Source organism: Ictidomys tridecemlineatus, chromosome 15 (assembly GCF_052094955.1).
Source record: "Ictidomys tridecemlineatus isolate mIctTri1 chromosome 15, mIctTri1.hap1, whole genome shotgun sequence".
NCBI classification, from domain to species: Eukaryota; Metazoa; Chordata; class Mammalia; order Rodentia; family Sciuridae; genus Ictidomys; species Ictidomys tridecemlineatus.
In genome coordinates this window covers 50,602,206-50,617,725 of record NC_135491.1, presented here as the reverse complement: position 1 = coordinate 50,617,725, position 15,520 = coordinate 50,602,206, and the positions used below count along the sequence as shown (strand labels likewise).

The 15,520-nt window shown below is 38.8% G+C and overlaps 1 protein-coding gene across 1 annotated transcript in view; it reads right to left on the bottom strand.

The window, feature by feature from the left end:
• Terf2ip (TERF2 interacting protein) overlaps window positions 1-15,520 on the bottom strand; it is a 33,920-nt gene that overhangs the window by 15,156 nt on the left and 3,244 nt on the right. Inside the window, exons 2-3 of the mRNA XM_078032689.1 lie at window positions 14,358-14,482; window positions 9,132-12,159 (exon numbers count right to left, since the gene is read on the bottom strand). Coding sequence (XP_077888815.1) covers window positions 11,764-12,159; window positions 14,358-14,482 — 521 coding nt within the window. The 3' untranslated portion in view covers window positions 9,132-11,763. The remainder of the gene's footprint in view (window positions 1-9,131; window positions 12,160-14,357; window positions 14,483-15,520) is intronic.

Here is a 15,520-nt window from a genome sequence, read left to right as displayed (position 1 = left end):
AAGCACCCTTCACTGTAAGCATGGTCGAATCCATTACCAATTTGAACATGATGCCAGCAGATTGGGCTAATATGTGTAAGGCTGTGCTAAATGGAGGACAATACCTGTTATGGAAGGTTGCCAATGAGGAATTTTGCAAGGAGACGGCTAGGCGAAATGCAGCAGCTGGTTATCCTCAGAGAAATCTAGATATGTTGTTAGGAAAGGGATCTTATGAGGATCAGCAGCAACAAATTGCATATGATCCTGGCATATACTCACAAATTGCTCCAGATGTGGTTAGGGCATGGAAGACTTTACAAGGACATGGAGGTTTACAAGGTCAATTATCTAAGGTAATACAAGGAGCTAAAGAACCTTACGCTGAATTTGTAGATAGGCTTATTCAAATAGCTACCAGAGTTTTGGGGAATACAGAACAAGCAATGCCATTAATAAAACAACTGGCTTATGAGCAAGCGAATCGTTGGTGCAGAGAAGTCATTAGACCATGGAAACATGAAGATTTAAACACATATATTAAATTATGTAGAGACATTAATGAACAAGGGCAAGTCGTGGCAGCTGCAGTACAACAGGCTTTAGATGCCAGGCCAAAAACATGCTACAATTGTGAACAAACAGGACATTTTAAAAGGAATTGCCCCATAGGAGGAGAGTTTAACAAAACTAGGTATCAAAGGAGTAGAATACCAGGTATTTGCCCACGATGCCATAGAGGGAGACATTGGGCTAATGAATGCCGTTCTCAAACCACCATAGAGGGTACTTCATTATCAAAAAACGAACAAGGACCAGGTGTCTATCCACTATATTGTTGAGAAAGGCATCGGGCTCCATTGCCAAAAAATGGACAGGGGGGCCCAATGCTCCAGGGCCCAAGACCACAAATATATGGAGCACTGGAGGAACCCAGCAACCCCATCAGGGTAGTGCCCAGGACACATTGTCCATTAGATCCCTCATCAGACAAACCAGAGGGAGCGCAGGGTTGGACATCTGTGCCTCCGCCAGAACAGTACTAACTGCAGAAATGGGAGTTCAAATCATTCCCACAGGGATAAAAGGACCTCTTCCCAAAGGCTTATTATTGGGATGCAGTTCTTCTACTCTAAAAGGACTTATGATAAGTCCTGGGGTAATTGATCTGGATTATGAAGGTGAAATAAAAATTATAGCCAGTTCTCCAAGAGGTATATCAGTAATTTCACCAGGAGATAGAATAGCACAGTTACTAATACCCAGCCTACATGATAAATTTTCCAGTCGTACTGTAGAAAGAGGTTCCAAGGGATTAGGCTCCACAGGTGTAGATTGGGCTATGCTGTCTTTAAATTTAGATTCTCACCCCATGCTAAAACTAAATATTCAAGGACATGAATTTAATGGGCTACTGGATACAGGTGCAGACCTTAGCATCATCTCTCCTCAAGAATGGCCAAAACATTGGTCATTACAACAAGCCACTCAAACGCTTCGAGGCCTAGGAGTGGCGACTAATCTCCATAGAAGTGCATTGGTATTAGATTGGAAGGATCCTGAAGGATGTGAAGGAACTATATAGCCATATGTATTGGATCATCTTCCGGTAAATTTATGGGGACGAGATGTCCAAGATCAATTAGGTTTGAAATTAACAAATAACATCAATCAAAATGCACCCACTATTACGGCTAGACAAGGTTTTAGGAAAGGAAAAAGATTAGAAAAACAAGAACAAGGTATAGCAGCACCAATACAAATAGATCAAGGAACGGGCAGACATGGGTTAGATTTTCAGAAGGGACCACTGAGACAATAAAAATTACTTGGAAATCAGAAAGACCAGTATGGGTTCCTCAGAGGCCCCTGACTAAAGAAAAGATATAAGCAGCCCATGACCTGGTCAAACAACAATTAGCAGAAGGACATGTACAACCTTCTGTATCTCCCCATAATACTCCCATTTTTGTCATCAAAAAGAAATCTGGTAAATGGAGATTATTGCAAGATTTAAGAGCCATTAATAATCAGATGGTTATCATGGAAACTGCTCAATCAGGGATTCCTCAATTGTCTTCTTTGCCAAATACTTGGTATGTTTTAGTTATAGATATTAAAGATTTTTTTTTCAATTCCAATTCATTCTGAGGATAGTCCACGTTTTGCATTTACTATCCCTGCACTGAATCATGAAGGTCCTGATCAGAGATATGAATGGAAAGTACTCCCTCAAGGGATGGCTAACAGCCCAACTATGTGTCAAATTTATGTTAACAAAGTAATCCAGCCACTTAGAAATCAAAATCCTGAACTACAAATATTTCACTATATGGATGATGTATTATTAGCACACAAAGATAAAAACACATTGCTAAAATGTTATGCCACACTTACAAACTTATTAAAAAATTATAATCTAGAGATAGCAATAGATAAAGTACAATTAATATTTTCCAATTAATTATTTAGGAGTTCTATTATCCTCAACCATGGTCCATCCACCAAAAATTCAAATACGAGTAGATCAACTCAAATCACTTAACGACTTTCAAAAGTTATTAGGAGACATAAATTGGATAAGGCCTTATCTAGGTATACCAACAGGAGAGTTGGGACCTTTATTTGATATCCTAAAAGGTTCATCAGATCCAAATTCACCCCAAATGTTAACGCCTGAAGCAAGAAAGGCATTAAAAATCATTGAAACATATATGGAAAATATGCATATGCATTTGGATAGAATTGATATAAGTTTGCCTTTATTATTTATTGTACTATATACAAAAAAATATTCCTACAGGAGTATTTTGGCAAGAAGGTCCATTATTATGGATACATTTATCTTATTCTCCTAACACTATTCTTACTAGGTATCCTGAGGCTGTAGGACAATTAATACTCAAAGGAATAAAAGCAGCAAAGGGAGTGTTTGGAATTTCTCCCAATAAAATTATTACTCCATATACTATGAATCAAATTGATGAGTTAGCTAACAAGTTAAATACTTGGGCAATAATCATGTGCAAATCTAATGTTTCATTTGATAACCACTTACCATCTAATCCTTTATTGTCTTTTTGGTCATTGCATCCTGTAATTTTTCCAAAAATGCCAAGAAAAACACCTATCATGAATGCTCCAAATATATTCACTGATGGGTCAAATAATGGTACAGCAGCAATAGTTACACCTGATCAAACTTTTACATTTTTAGTACCCAAATAATCAGGTCAAATGGTAGAGCTTAATGCAGTATTACAAGCTTTTGTGATGTTTAAAGATTCTGTATTTAATTTATTTTCCAATAGTCAGTATACAGTGAATGCTATAGTATCCCTTGAAGATGCTGGTAGGATTTCCCCTTCCTCTACTGTTTTCTCTTTGCTTTTGCCGAAGTCTGGCTTGGCACAAGTCAGGAGCCACTTGTCAAAAGAAACTAACTTTATTTTTAGAACTACAAACGCCAAACAAAACAGCTCCTCAGGGAAAAAACCCTCAGAGCCCAACTGCCACCACCAGCTTCCACACGCCTCTCACCCCCACACCAGCCTCCCAACCTCCCACAATCCTCCTGCTCTTGAGGCCGATTGGCTGGGTTGTGTGGGCAGAGCCAAAGAAGTCCCCCAATGAGCAGCTCCGTGGAGGAGCCAATCAGCTAGATGTTGCTGGGGCCGCTGTGAGCCAATCAACAGCTGGCAGTCTGAAGGGCAGGGAAACAGCCCAATGAACATCACCGCAGAGGAGCCAATCAGCTAGATGTTGCTGGGGCCACTGTGAGCCAATCATCAGCCGGCAGCTGGAAGTTTGCTGGCAGCTGGATCATCAGCCGGCAGCTGGAAGTTTGCTGGGGCCCCTTTGGCTGTGGCTCTCAACAGCTTTCCATTACACAAAGTCTAATCTGGGACAGAAAAGATCCGTTCTTTATAGGACATATCAGGGCCCATACAGGATTGCCTGGAGCCCTTAGTTTGGGCAATGATTTAGCAGATAAAACTACACATGACATACATATTTTCTCTACACTAGAAGAAGCTACAAATTTTCATAAAAAGTTCCATGTCAATGCTAATACTTTACAAAAGCGTTTTAAAATAACTAAGGAACAAGCCAGACACATAATAAAACAATGTCAAAATTGTGTGACCTTTTTACCACAAGTTAATCTTGGAGTCAATCCTAGAGGACTGATACCTAACCATATTTGGCAGATGGACGTCACACACTTGCCAGAATTTGGAAAATTCAAATATTTGCATGTTACAGTTGATACTTCTTCTGGATTTTTGATGGGCTCCCTTCATGCCGGAGAAAAAACTAAAGATGTTATAGCCCATTGCTTACAAAATTTTGCCACTGTGGGCGTTCCAAAACAGTTAAAAACAGATAACGCCCCTGGTTATACTTCTACCTCTTTTTAAACAATTTTTCTCATCATTTGGCATTACTCATATATAACAGGAATCCCATATAATCCACAGGGACAAGGCATAGTTGTAAGAGCTCACTAAACTATTAAAATGTACTTATTAAAGCAAAAAGACGGAATTGGGATGGGGTATATATTCCCCAAAGATAAACTTAAAATAACCCTTTTTACTCTAAACTTTTTAAATTTGGATTCATCAGGGTTTAGTGCTGTGAAAGGCACTAAACCCTTAGGCTTATGTCCAAAAAATGTACATAAGCCTAAGGTACTTTGGAAGGATATTCTAACAGGACAATGGAAAGGTCCTGACCCAGTAACTGTCTGGAGTCGGGGGTCTGTTTGTATGTTTCCACAGGGAGAACAGCAGCCGATTTGGATTCCAGAGAGATTAACTAAAGCGATTTATACAGACCAAAATGAAGATGATTTGGCTCAAATCCATAACAGCTGATATCCAAAACTCCAGTTTGGCTATCCTTACATCTGCGACAGAACCAGGATGCTTTTTTCAATATCTATTTTATTATTACCCTTTCCCACATCATGAAGTTCTATTTTGGTTTTTGAGCTCATACAGACCTAGGTTAATGTTTTGCTGATCAGTTCTATTTTTTTTTTTTTTTTTTTTTTTTTTTTTTTTTTTTTTTTTTTTTTTTTTTTTTTTTTTAAAGAGAGAGTGAGAGAGGGGGACAGAGAGAGAGAGAGAGAATTTTAACATTTATTTATTTTTTCTTAGTTCTTGGCGGACACAACATCTTTGTTGGTATGTGGTGCTGCTGAGGATCGAACCCGGGCCGCACGCATGCTAGGCGAGCGCGCTACCGCTTGAGCCACATCCCCAGCCCCCAGTTCTATTTTTTGACTATAGAGTTTTTAAACATTGCAATGGAGATTTCACCTGTAAAAAGTTATAAGGCCTCTACTATTATGTTATGTGTTGTATGTATTATGTGTGCACACTTGTGTTTTATGTTGTATGTTTGTATGTACGTGTGTCCATATATCATATATGATGAGCGCTCATGAAAAAATGGATCCAAAATTTTTTTCTTATTCACGTGATTTAAATGGTTTAATTTAAATTAGGTAAATAGCTGTTGAGGATTGTTTTAATATGTGAACAAAAAAGGAGGTTAACAGATCTGTTTGTTTACTTTCACCTTTCCTTTTCATTATATTTAATAATTCTGTTCAAAATAATGTAAATTGTTCAGAAAATTGTTTTCTTTTAGTGCCTGCTGGAATGTTACATAATTTTTTCTTTAGCCATTATTGCCAGAATTCCTATCTTCATCCCAGTGCCAGTGAAGACAAAGATAAAACCAATCTACAGCTTCTGCAATAGCTATCACTGAACTGCTTGCAGAACTTGCCTGGACTATGTATCACTTGTATGCATTGTGAATTCACTTGTATGCATTGTGAACTATCTGTTGGTGCAGCGACTTGTGGTAGTGTTGGGGTATTTTTGCTGATGGTGTCATCGGTGGTACAATTTTTCCAAAAGGAGCCATCAATTGGCTTGGTGTATCTTCCTCCCTTCTACTTGTGATGATTGTTCAGCTAAAATTTGGGAGCCAACAGAGGTGAGGCAAAGAACCTCACCCCTCCGCTGGTACAAAGACCTATCCACAGATGTGGCTGTATGCTGGACCTGTAGTCAATGACGGGTAAGATCCAATTGCAATGGTACCAACCTAAGACAGGAGGCTGATGCCTTGAGGTCAGCTCATCCAATGACGGGTAAGGACCATATGTAGTATTGGACAACCTAAGGCAGGCACGGTCCTTAAGCCACATGCTTGTTGTTTAAACAGAGAGGGGGAGATGTTGAGAGCCACAGCCGAAGGGGCTCCAGCAAACTTCCAGGTGCCAGCTGATGACTGGCTCACAGCGGCCCCAGCAAACTTCTAGCTGACAACTGATTGGCTCCTCTGCGGTGATGCTCATTGGGCTGTTTCCCCGCCCTTTCAGACCACAGAGCTGCTCATTGGAGGACTTTTTTTGGCTCTTCCCACGCGACCCAGCCAATCAGCCTCAAGAACAGGAGGAGTGGGGGAGGTGGAGAGGTTTGTGGGAAGCCGGTGGTGGTAGTTGGGCTCTGAGGGTTTTTCCTGAAGAGCTGTGTGGTGTGGTGTGTGTGTGTTCTAAAAATAAAGTTCATTTCTTTTGACAAGTAAATTGTGCTCAGCCAGACAAAAGAAAGAAAACCTCAGACCAATGTCTCTAATGAACATAAACGCAAAATTTCTCAATTTTATCTGGCAAATCGAATACAAAAACATATCAAAAAAATCACCACCACGATCAAGTAGGTTTCATCCCAGGGATGTAAGGTTGGTTCAACAATCAATAAATGTAATTCATCACATCAATAGACTTAAAGACAAGAATCATATAATCATCTCAATAGATGCAGAAAAAGCATTTGACAAAAATACAGCATCCCTTTATGTTCAAAACACTAGAAAAACTAGATATAACAGGAACATATCTCAACATCATAAAGGCTATCTATGCTAAGCCTCAGGCCAACATTCTAAATGGAGAAAAATTAAAAGCATTCCCTCTAAAAACTGGAACAAGACAGGGATGCCCTCTTTCACTTCTATTCAACACAGTTCTTGAAACTGGCCAGAGCAATTAGACAAAAGAAATTAAAAGGATAGTATAGAAAAGAAAGCCCTATAAGATTTAATGCAATTCTGATCAAAATCCCAATGGCATTCCTCATAGAAATAGAAAAAGCAATCATGAAATTCATCTGGAAAAATAAGAGACCCAGAATAGCTAAAGCAATCCTTAGCAGGAAGAGTGAAGCAGGTGGCATCGCTATTTTAGACCTTAAACTACACTATAGAGCAACAGTAATAAAAACAGCATGGGATTGGCACCAAAATAGACTGGTAGACCAATGGTACAAAATAGAGGACATAGACTAACCCACAAAAATTACAATTATATTAGACAAAGGTGCCAAAAACATGCACTGGAGAAAAGATAGCATCTTCAACAAATGGTGCTGGGAAAACTGGAAATCCATATGCAACAAAATGAAATTAAACCCCTATCTCTCACCATTCACAAAACTCAACTCAAAATGGATCAAGGACCTAGGAATTAAACCAGAGACTCTGCATCTAATAGAAGAAACAGTACACCCTAATCTTCATCATGTGGGATTAGGCCCCAACTTCCTTAGTAAGACTTCTATATCACAAGAATTAAAACCAAGAATCAATAAATGAAATGGAATCAAACTAAAAAGTTTCTTCTCGGCAAAAGGAACAATCTGTTAGGTGAAGAGAGAGCCTACATCCTGGGAGCCAATTTTCACCCCTCACACATCATATAGAGCACTCATCTCTAGGGTATATAAAGAACTCAAAAAGCTAAGCACCAAAAAAACAAATAACCCAATCAACAAATGGGCCAAGGACCTCAACAGACACTTCTCAGAAGAGGATATACAATCATTCAACAAATTATGAAAAAATGCTCATCATCTCTACCAATTAGAGAAATGCAAATCAAAACTAAGATACCATGTCACTCCAGTCAGAATGGCAGCTATTATGAATACAAACAATAATAAGTGTTGGCAAGAATGTGGGGAAAAAGGCACACCCATACATTGCTCATGGGACTACAAATGGTGCAACCAATATGGAAAGCAGTATGGAGATTCCTTGGAAATCTGGGAATGGAACCACCATTTGACCCAGCTATCCCTCTCCTCAGACTATTCCCAAAGGACTTAAAAACAGCATACTACAGGGTCACAGGCACATCAATGTTTACAGCAGCAAAATTCACAATAGCTAAACAGTGGAACCAACCTAGATGCCCTTCAGTGAATGAATGGATAAAAAAACACGGCATATATACACAATGGAATTTTACTCAGCAATAAAAGAGAATAAAATCATGGCATTGGCAGGAAAATGGATGTCGTTGGAGAATATAATGCTAAGTGAAGTTAGCCAATCCCAAAAAAACAAATGCCGAATGTTTTCTCTGATACAAGGAGGCTGACTCAGTGGAGTAGGGAGGGAGAGCATGGGAGGAATAGATGAATTCTAGATAGGGAAGAGGGGTGGGAGGGAAATGAAGGGGGCAGGGGGTTAGCAAGGATGGTGGAATGTGATAGACATCATTATCCAAAGTACATGTATGAAGACACAAATTGGGTGTCAAGAGATTTTATATACAAATAGATATATGAAAAATTGTGGCATATACGTGTAATAAGAATTGTAATGCATTCCACTGTCATTTTTTTAATCAATAAAGATAAATAGATAAATAATGAAAAACTATCTTCAAGGTTTTGTTTTCTTCAGATCAAGAAACAGCCTCCACATATGTTAAAGCCATATAGTTTCCAGTGGCCTGAAAAAGCAACTCAAAGGTAGCAAGAATTTTCTGAAAAAAATAGCAGGTGTAAAAATCTAAAGCAATTTCCCCATCAAGGACTCTATCACAGCAGGACAGACACAAAGTCCTGAGTTGGCTAACAGCTTAGTTGGCTTATAGCTCCAGTGGGGCAAAAAGTGGAGGCTGAGGTTGGGCAGTATCTCCAGTGAGGATGAGGGCTCTCCAAGCCTGCCCATCTGCTGCTTTTGTCCCAACCACATATCCCATGGTTTGGTTGGGGCTTCACAGAAACACATAGCAAGTACAAATATATAACCTGACAATAGCCAGGCGTGATGGTGCATACCTATAATCCCAGTAGCTTGAGAGGATGAGGCAGGAGGATCAAGAGTTCAAAGCCAGCCTCTGCAAAAGAGCAGCACTAAGCAACTCAATGAGACCCTGTCTCTAAATAAAATACAAAATAGGGCTGGGAATTTGGCTCAGTGGTTGAGTGCCCCTGAGTTCAATTCCCAGTACCAAAAAAAACAGAACAAAAAAAAAGAAAAACCAAAATAGTTCATTGTCACATGTGCTCTAGAAATGAAGATATTTGGAGGAATTTTATGGTAATAATTTGAAAATCTAGATGTAATGAACATATTCTTAAGAAAAAAATCAACTTTTTAGATCAGTTTTAAATCAAAGGCTGGCAGGAGACAGCTCAGTGATATCAGAGCTTCAACACTGTCTGGAGTGTAGAGGCTAGAGCCACTGTAGGCAGGGGATGGAGCAAGTGCAGGTCCAGGCACAGACACACTCCAAGGAGTACTTCCAGCCAGGAATGTGCCAGGCTACTGTAGCTTAACATCAGGAATACCTTTTCTTTAACCCTGGGTCCAGTTCAACTGCACCAGTGAGATCAAAAACTGAACGAGCTTATATATTGATGACTTTCTGCATTAGGATGCTTCTGCAACAAAGTGCCTACTTCCCACCTCAGGGTCTAGTAATCATGCTTTGTGGCTGGACACTTGGAATTCATACTTTTTTTTTTTTTTTTTTTTGCGGGGGGTGGATATCAGGGATTGAACTCAGGGGCACTAGGTCACTGAGCTATATCCCCAGCCCTATTTTGTTGTATTTTATTTATAAGAGACAGGGTCTCACTGAGTTGCTTAGCACCTCACTTTTGCTGAAGCTGGCTTTGAACTTGTAATCTTCCTGCCTCAGTCTCTGGAGCCGCTGGGATTACAGGCATGTGCCATCACACATCAGCAGTTTGGTGACATAGTCCCAGCAGATCCGACATACAGGTCACTTTACTCTTGAGGTTCTAAAGGAGCTGCTGGAACTGGGTATTGTCCCTCTGGGGGATTCCTAACTGGCTTCTCTCCCCTTTGGCTCTCACTTTTTTTTTTTTTTTTTGCCATTTCTCATAGTCGTGATGCAGATCAATCTTTTCTTTGTTCCACAAGAAGCAACAGCAACTTCTAATGGTCTATTAGTTCTAAAATGGAATTTACTGGTTCAAATCACCAATAACCAAAATGTTAGTTCCTTTATGTTTTTTTTTTAATATTTATTTTTTAGTTGTATATGGACACAATACCTTTATTTTATTTATTTCTATGTGGTGCTGAGGATCAAACCCAGGGCCTCACATGTGCTAGGTGAGCACTCTACCACCGAGCCACAACCCCAGCCCCTCTTTTATGTTTTTTTATAACTAAAAGGTTTCACGTATACAATCAAAGACAACATTTTTTATGAGATCCAAATACAAAGTTATATTTATTTTCAATAATGAATTTATTTTCAACAAAGTAGAACCAATTTACTAATTTTTCAGTCTAACACAATCTTTAGCATAAAACTATGCTCAATAAATCAAAAAAACATTACTATTAACAGAGTAAGTAGTTCTCTTTTTAAAATATTTTTTAGTTGTAGATGGACACAAAACTTTTATTATTATTATTTTTTTATGTGATGCTGAGAATTGAACTCAGTGCTTCACACATGCCAGGCAAGCATTCTACGACTAAGCAACAACCCCAGCTCTGAGTAAGTAGTTCTTGAAATTCTAGGGTTTGTCTGTGTTTCAAACAAAACTGAGTGGAAGGTAAAGGAACACATACTAGAGATTTAACTGAGAAGGATTTGGCAAAACAATAGCCTGGAGCATGGTCCCCAAATATCAAGTTAGCAAAGCAAATATGGGCTTTTCAAAGCAGGCCAGAAATCAGAGCTCACTGTGAGGAGGGAATGATTTCCCTTTGGGAAAGTCCATGTTCAAAGTTGTGAAATTAAATCTTCCCATATTCTAGATTTTTTTTTTATTTATTTTTTAGGGCTGGGGATATATCTCAGTTGGTAGAGTGCTTGCACTGCATGCAAAAGGCCCTGGGTTCAATCCCAAACACCACACAAAAATTTTTTTTTTAGTTGTAGATGGACACAATACATTTGTTTTATTTATTAATTTTATGTGGTGCTGAGTATTGAGCCTAGTGTCTCAGACACGCTAGGCAAGCGCTCTACCACTGAGCTACAACCCCAGCCCCCCATATTCTAGATTCTTGATTTGGAATCTATCATAATCCATAGAAACTTCTGCCAAAGGATAAGAGGCTCTTCACTTGGGCTGCACGAAAGAAAATATCTGTATGCCTAATTTTCCTGCTTTAACTTTGTCGATAGGCTCATCACCAATACAGCAGAGGTTCCATTCCAGCAAAGGATTACTACTACATAGACCAACCTCTCTGATTTAGATTTTCCTTGATACTTGCCAGGGATAGTTCTAAATAGATCCAATTTCTTTTGTTTTTATCTTCCTACACAACTCTGCTTGGCTACAAAATCAGGCCTCACAGAACAGCAGCAGCATTGGTCAGAAGAGTCAATTTTATAGTAAGAACTCTGAAGTTCAATGATCACAACTTTTTTATAGACTTATCTGAACCACCTATTTTCTTTTCTCATTATATTGCCTGTTATTTCTTTCGGAATTCAATCCTCCGAGCTACATTCTGAGCACCAAATTTTTTGACCAATGCATTTCTGGTATCTTCATCATCTTTTTGCAAATCCAAGTCATCCTGTCGAGACCAAATGGGGTATCCATCAGCTCTCTGACCAGCCTCTAAAAAGTAGGAAGTAGCCTCCAGCTCACCACTATTTTTTAGAAAGGCCTGTATTACAGTTGAGAGATCCAAGTTAAACTTTTCCATTAACTGCCGAATGACCTTAATGGCAGCTCCCACCTCTGGTGTAGAGACCTTTTCTTCTTCTTCCTCCTCCTCAGGCTGTGTTTCTGAGTCTTCCTCTGGTGTAGGGGGATCATCATCACACATCGTTATATGGATTTCAAAATCAGGACTCTCATCCACCTACAGAGAATGAGTAAGACCAGTTCTGAATTACCAAATCTCAAACTCTTATAATACCTCAATTCTCCCAACTACCACCCGCTTTCTCCTACACTACAACCATACTGGATTCCCTTCAGTTCCTCTAATATGCCATGTTATATTTACATTGTGAATAAATGTAAGAAGTATGTGTATGTTTATAATATGTGTGTATGTGAAAGTCTGGGGATGTGTGTGTGCACATATGTGCGTATTTAAAACTGACTATGCTATTTCAACAGATTAGGAATTAAACTGAGATAACGCACAGTGACATACACCTATAATCCCAGCAACTCAGGAGGCTTAGACAGGAGGATTACAAGTTCAAAGCCAGTCTCTGTAATTTAGCAATGCCCTAAGTAACTTAGTGAGACTTTGTCTCAAAAAAAAAAAAAAAGCAATATTCCCTAAATTCCTCCATTCATCACCTATTCTACCACTCATCAGCTATGGAAACTTTAAATTATTGCTCTCTTTTAAAATGAATCATCACTGGTTTCCCTTATGTTAATAAGTTAATGCATGACATCTTTTTCCTTGGACAAGATAAAGAAATTATTTTCTTTCTTTTTTCTTTTTTTGTTATTGAGGATAACAAGGGACACTTAGCCACTAAGCCATATTCCCAGCCCCTTTATTTTTAATTTTGAGACAGGGTCTCACTGAGTTGTTTAGGATCTTGCTAAGTTGCTAAGGCTGGTTTCAAACTTGAGATCCTCCTGCCTTAGTCTCCCAAGTCACTGAGATTACAAGCATATACCACTGTAGCCAGCTATGATTTGGATTTCTTAAAATATTATTTATCATCATTACGTTATGGTTCCTGCCTTTATCAACAACTATTATTAAATATGGGATTCCAACACATATTAGAAGGTAGACTGAAGAGTAAAATATCCCCCATTCTAAGAACACAAAAAAACTAAATTTGCCTGATTAAACCAATTACCATGGCACACATCTTTAATCCCAGCTATTTAGGAAACTGAGGCAGGAGGATCACAAATTCAAGGCTAGCTTGTGCAACTGAGCAAGACTGTCTCAAGGAAACCTTCTTTGAAATTACATTTATGCTCCTGAGAAACATAAAAAATATTTTTTTAAATGTTTTTTTTTCCAGTTGTAAGTGAACACACAATATCTTTATTTATTTTTATGACCACATAAAAATTCCTGAGGATTGAACCCAGTGCCTCACACATGCAAGGCATGCACTTTACCACTGAGCTACAGCCCCAGCCTCATAAAAAAACATTTTTAAAAGACAAATCTAGGGCCTAGGGTTGTGGCTCAACAGTAGAGTGCTCGCCTCACAAATGCGAGACTCTAAGTTCGATTCTCAGCACCACATAAAAAAAATAAATAAGTGAAATAAAGGCTTTTAAACAACAACAACAAAAAGACAAATCCACAGTTCCGACTTTAAAAACTTATGCTGAGATCAAAGTGGGATTTTTTTTGGATGGGAGGTACTGAGGATCGAACTCAGGGGCACTCGACCACTGAGCCACATCCCCAGACCTAGTTTGTATTTTATTTAGAGACAAGGTCTCACTGACTTGTTTAGCACCTCACTTTTGCTGAGGTTGGCTTTTTTCTTTGTTTTTAACTTTTTTTTTTTTTTTAGTGGTAGACAAGCACAATATCTTTATTTTTGTTTATTTATTTAAAGGTTTTTTGTTTTTTTTTAAAAGAGAGAGAGAGAGAGAATATTTTTGATATTTATTTTTTAGTTATTGGCGGACACAACATATTTGTTTGTATGTGGTGCTGAGAATCGAACCTCGGCCGCATGCATGCCAGGCGAGTGCGCTATGCTTGAGCCATATCCCCAGGCCCTATTTATTTATTTTTATGTGGTGCTGAGGATCGAACCCAGGGCCTCACAAGTTGGAGGCAAGCACTCTGCCACTGAGCTACAACCCCAGCCCCAAAGTGGGATGCTTTATATTGTTTAAAAATAACTCCCTATCATGCTTAATTTCTCTTTCTCTCCACATTACCATATTCTAATAAAAAATAAAGTTTTATGAAGCAAAGCCTAAATCAGTCCCACTTTCCCTTTTCTTTTATCTTGAATTTCTCTTTTACCTTCCTGGGCCTAAGAGTATGGTAGAAGAGGTAATCAACTTCAAATTAGAAGGGCGGGGGACAAATAAATCTATTTAACATACCACAACTTCCCCAAAATCCCGGGTGGCTTCTGCGAGCATCTTTTTGACTGCTTCTTCATTCCCCTTGATTTCTTCCTTCACATATTCTTCTTCTGGTAAGTCTGGAGTTCTCTTATTCTGTGGTTCTATCAAAGAAAATAACAACAAAGATTAACATTAGCCTTTTTTACATAAACCAAAAGTACAGTGCGTGCCATGTGAGCTTTGGGTCAGGAGTGAGCCTGTCTGTACTCCCTCTATTAGAAGATATCTGCTTTTTTATTCAGAAAGGTTAAAAAAGCATAAGACATGCATGTCCAATAATCTCTAAGCTTGTTTCCAAAACACTGTACTATTCCAATGATGTATTCCTAGGCTCTGACATACAAAAATATTCTTCCAGGTTCATTTATTTTTTGTTTTGTATTTACAAATGCAAATCAACAAACCACTTCAAGTTGGGTTCTCTGAGGCCAATCTGGGCAACTTAGTGAATAAAATTTTAGTAGAGCTTGTTATGTAGTTTAGTAGCTCAGTGCTAGAATCCTGGATTAGCATGTGGAGGCAAGGCTCTGGGTTCAATCCTCAGTACTACCACAGAACAAAACCAAAAGAACAAAACAGGTGGGGGGTTCTCTGAGTAGCAAATCTGAGACAGAGATTAACATTAAATAGTTTACCAGGGAGTGCTCTTGGGAAAATACTTGAGGAAAAGAAGAAAAGCAGGAATGGGCAGAAAGAGTAGTTGAGTTGGAAAAGCATTTCAAGGAGGCTTTAGTCAAATCCAGAGCCAACAAGGCCTTTCAGAGTTGACTGTGGTTGGGATAAAGAACAGAACCTTTATAACTCCACATAAGTCAGTCACTGGATACCTAGAAGAGACTTTAGGAGAGGCAACTCTTCTAGCCACTGAAGCAGACCTGGGTGGTTTACCACAATCCACTACATATCATCTGTAAAAAGAAGGCCCTTCTAACTTTAAACATCCTATTGTTTCCCTTTTACATTTTGTTCTTTGAGAATTTAACTCTGCTCCTGCTCATTTAACAAAAATTTATGCCAAGAAAATAGCAAAAAGATCTATTTGTGTACAATGAATCAAAAAAAGGGGGGGGGGAATAGCAAAAGAGGGTTTTTTTGCAACAAAACTGTCCTGCACCCTGATTTTGCTGGTGTTGTAAACA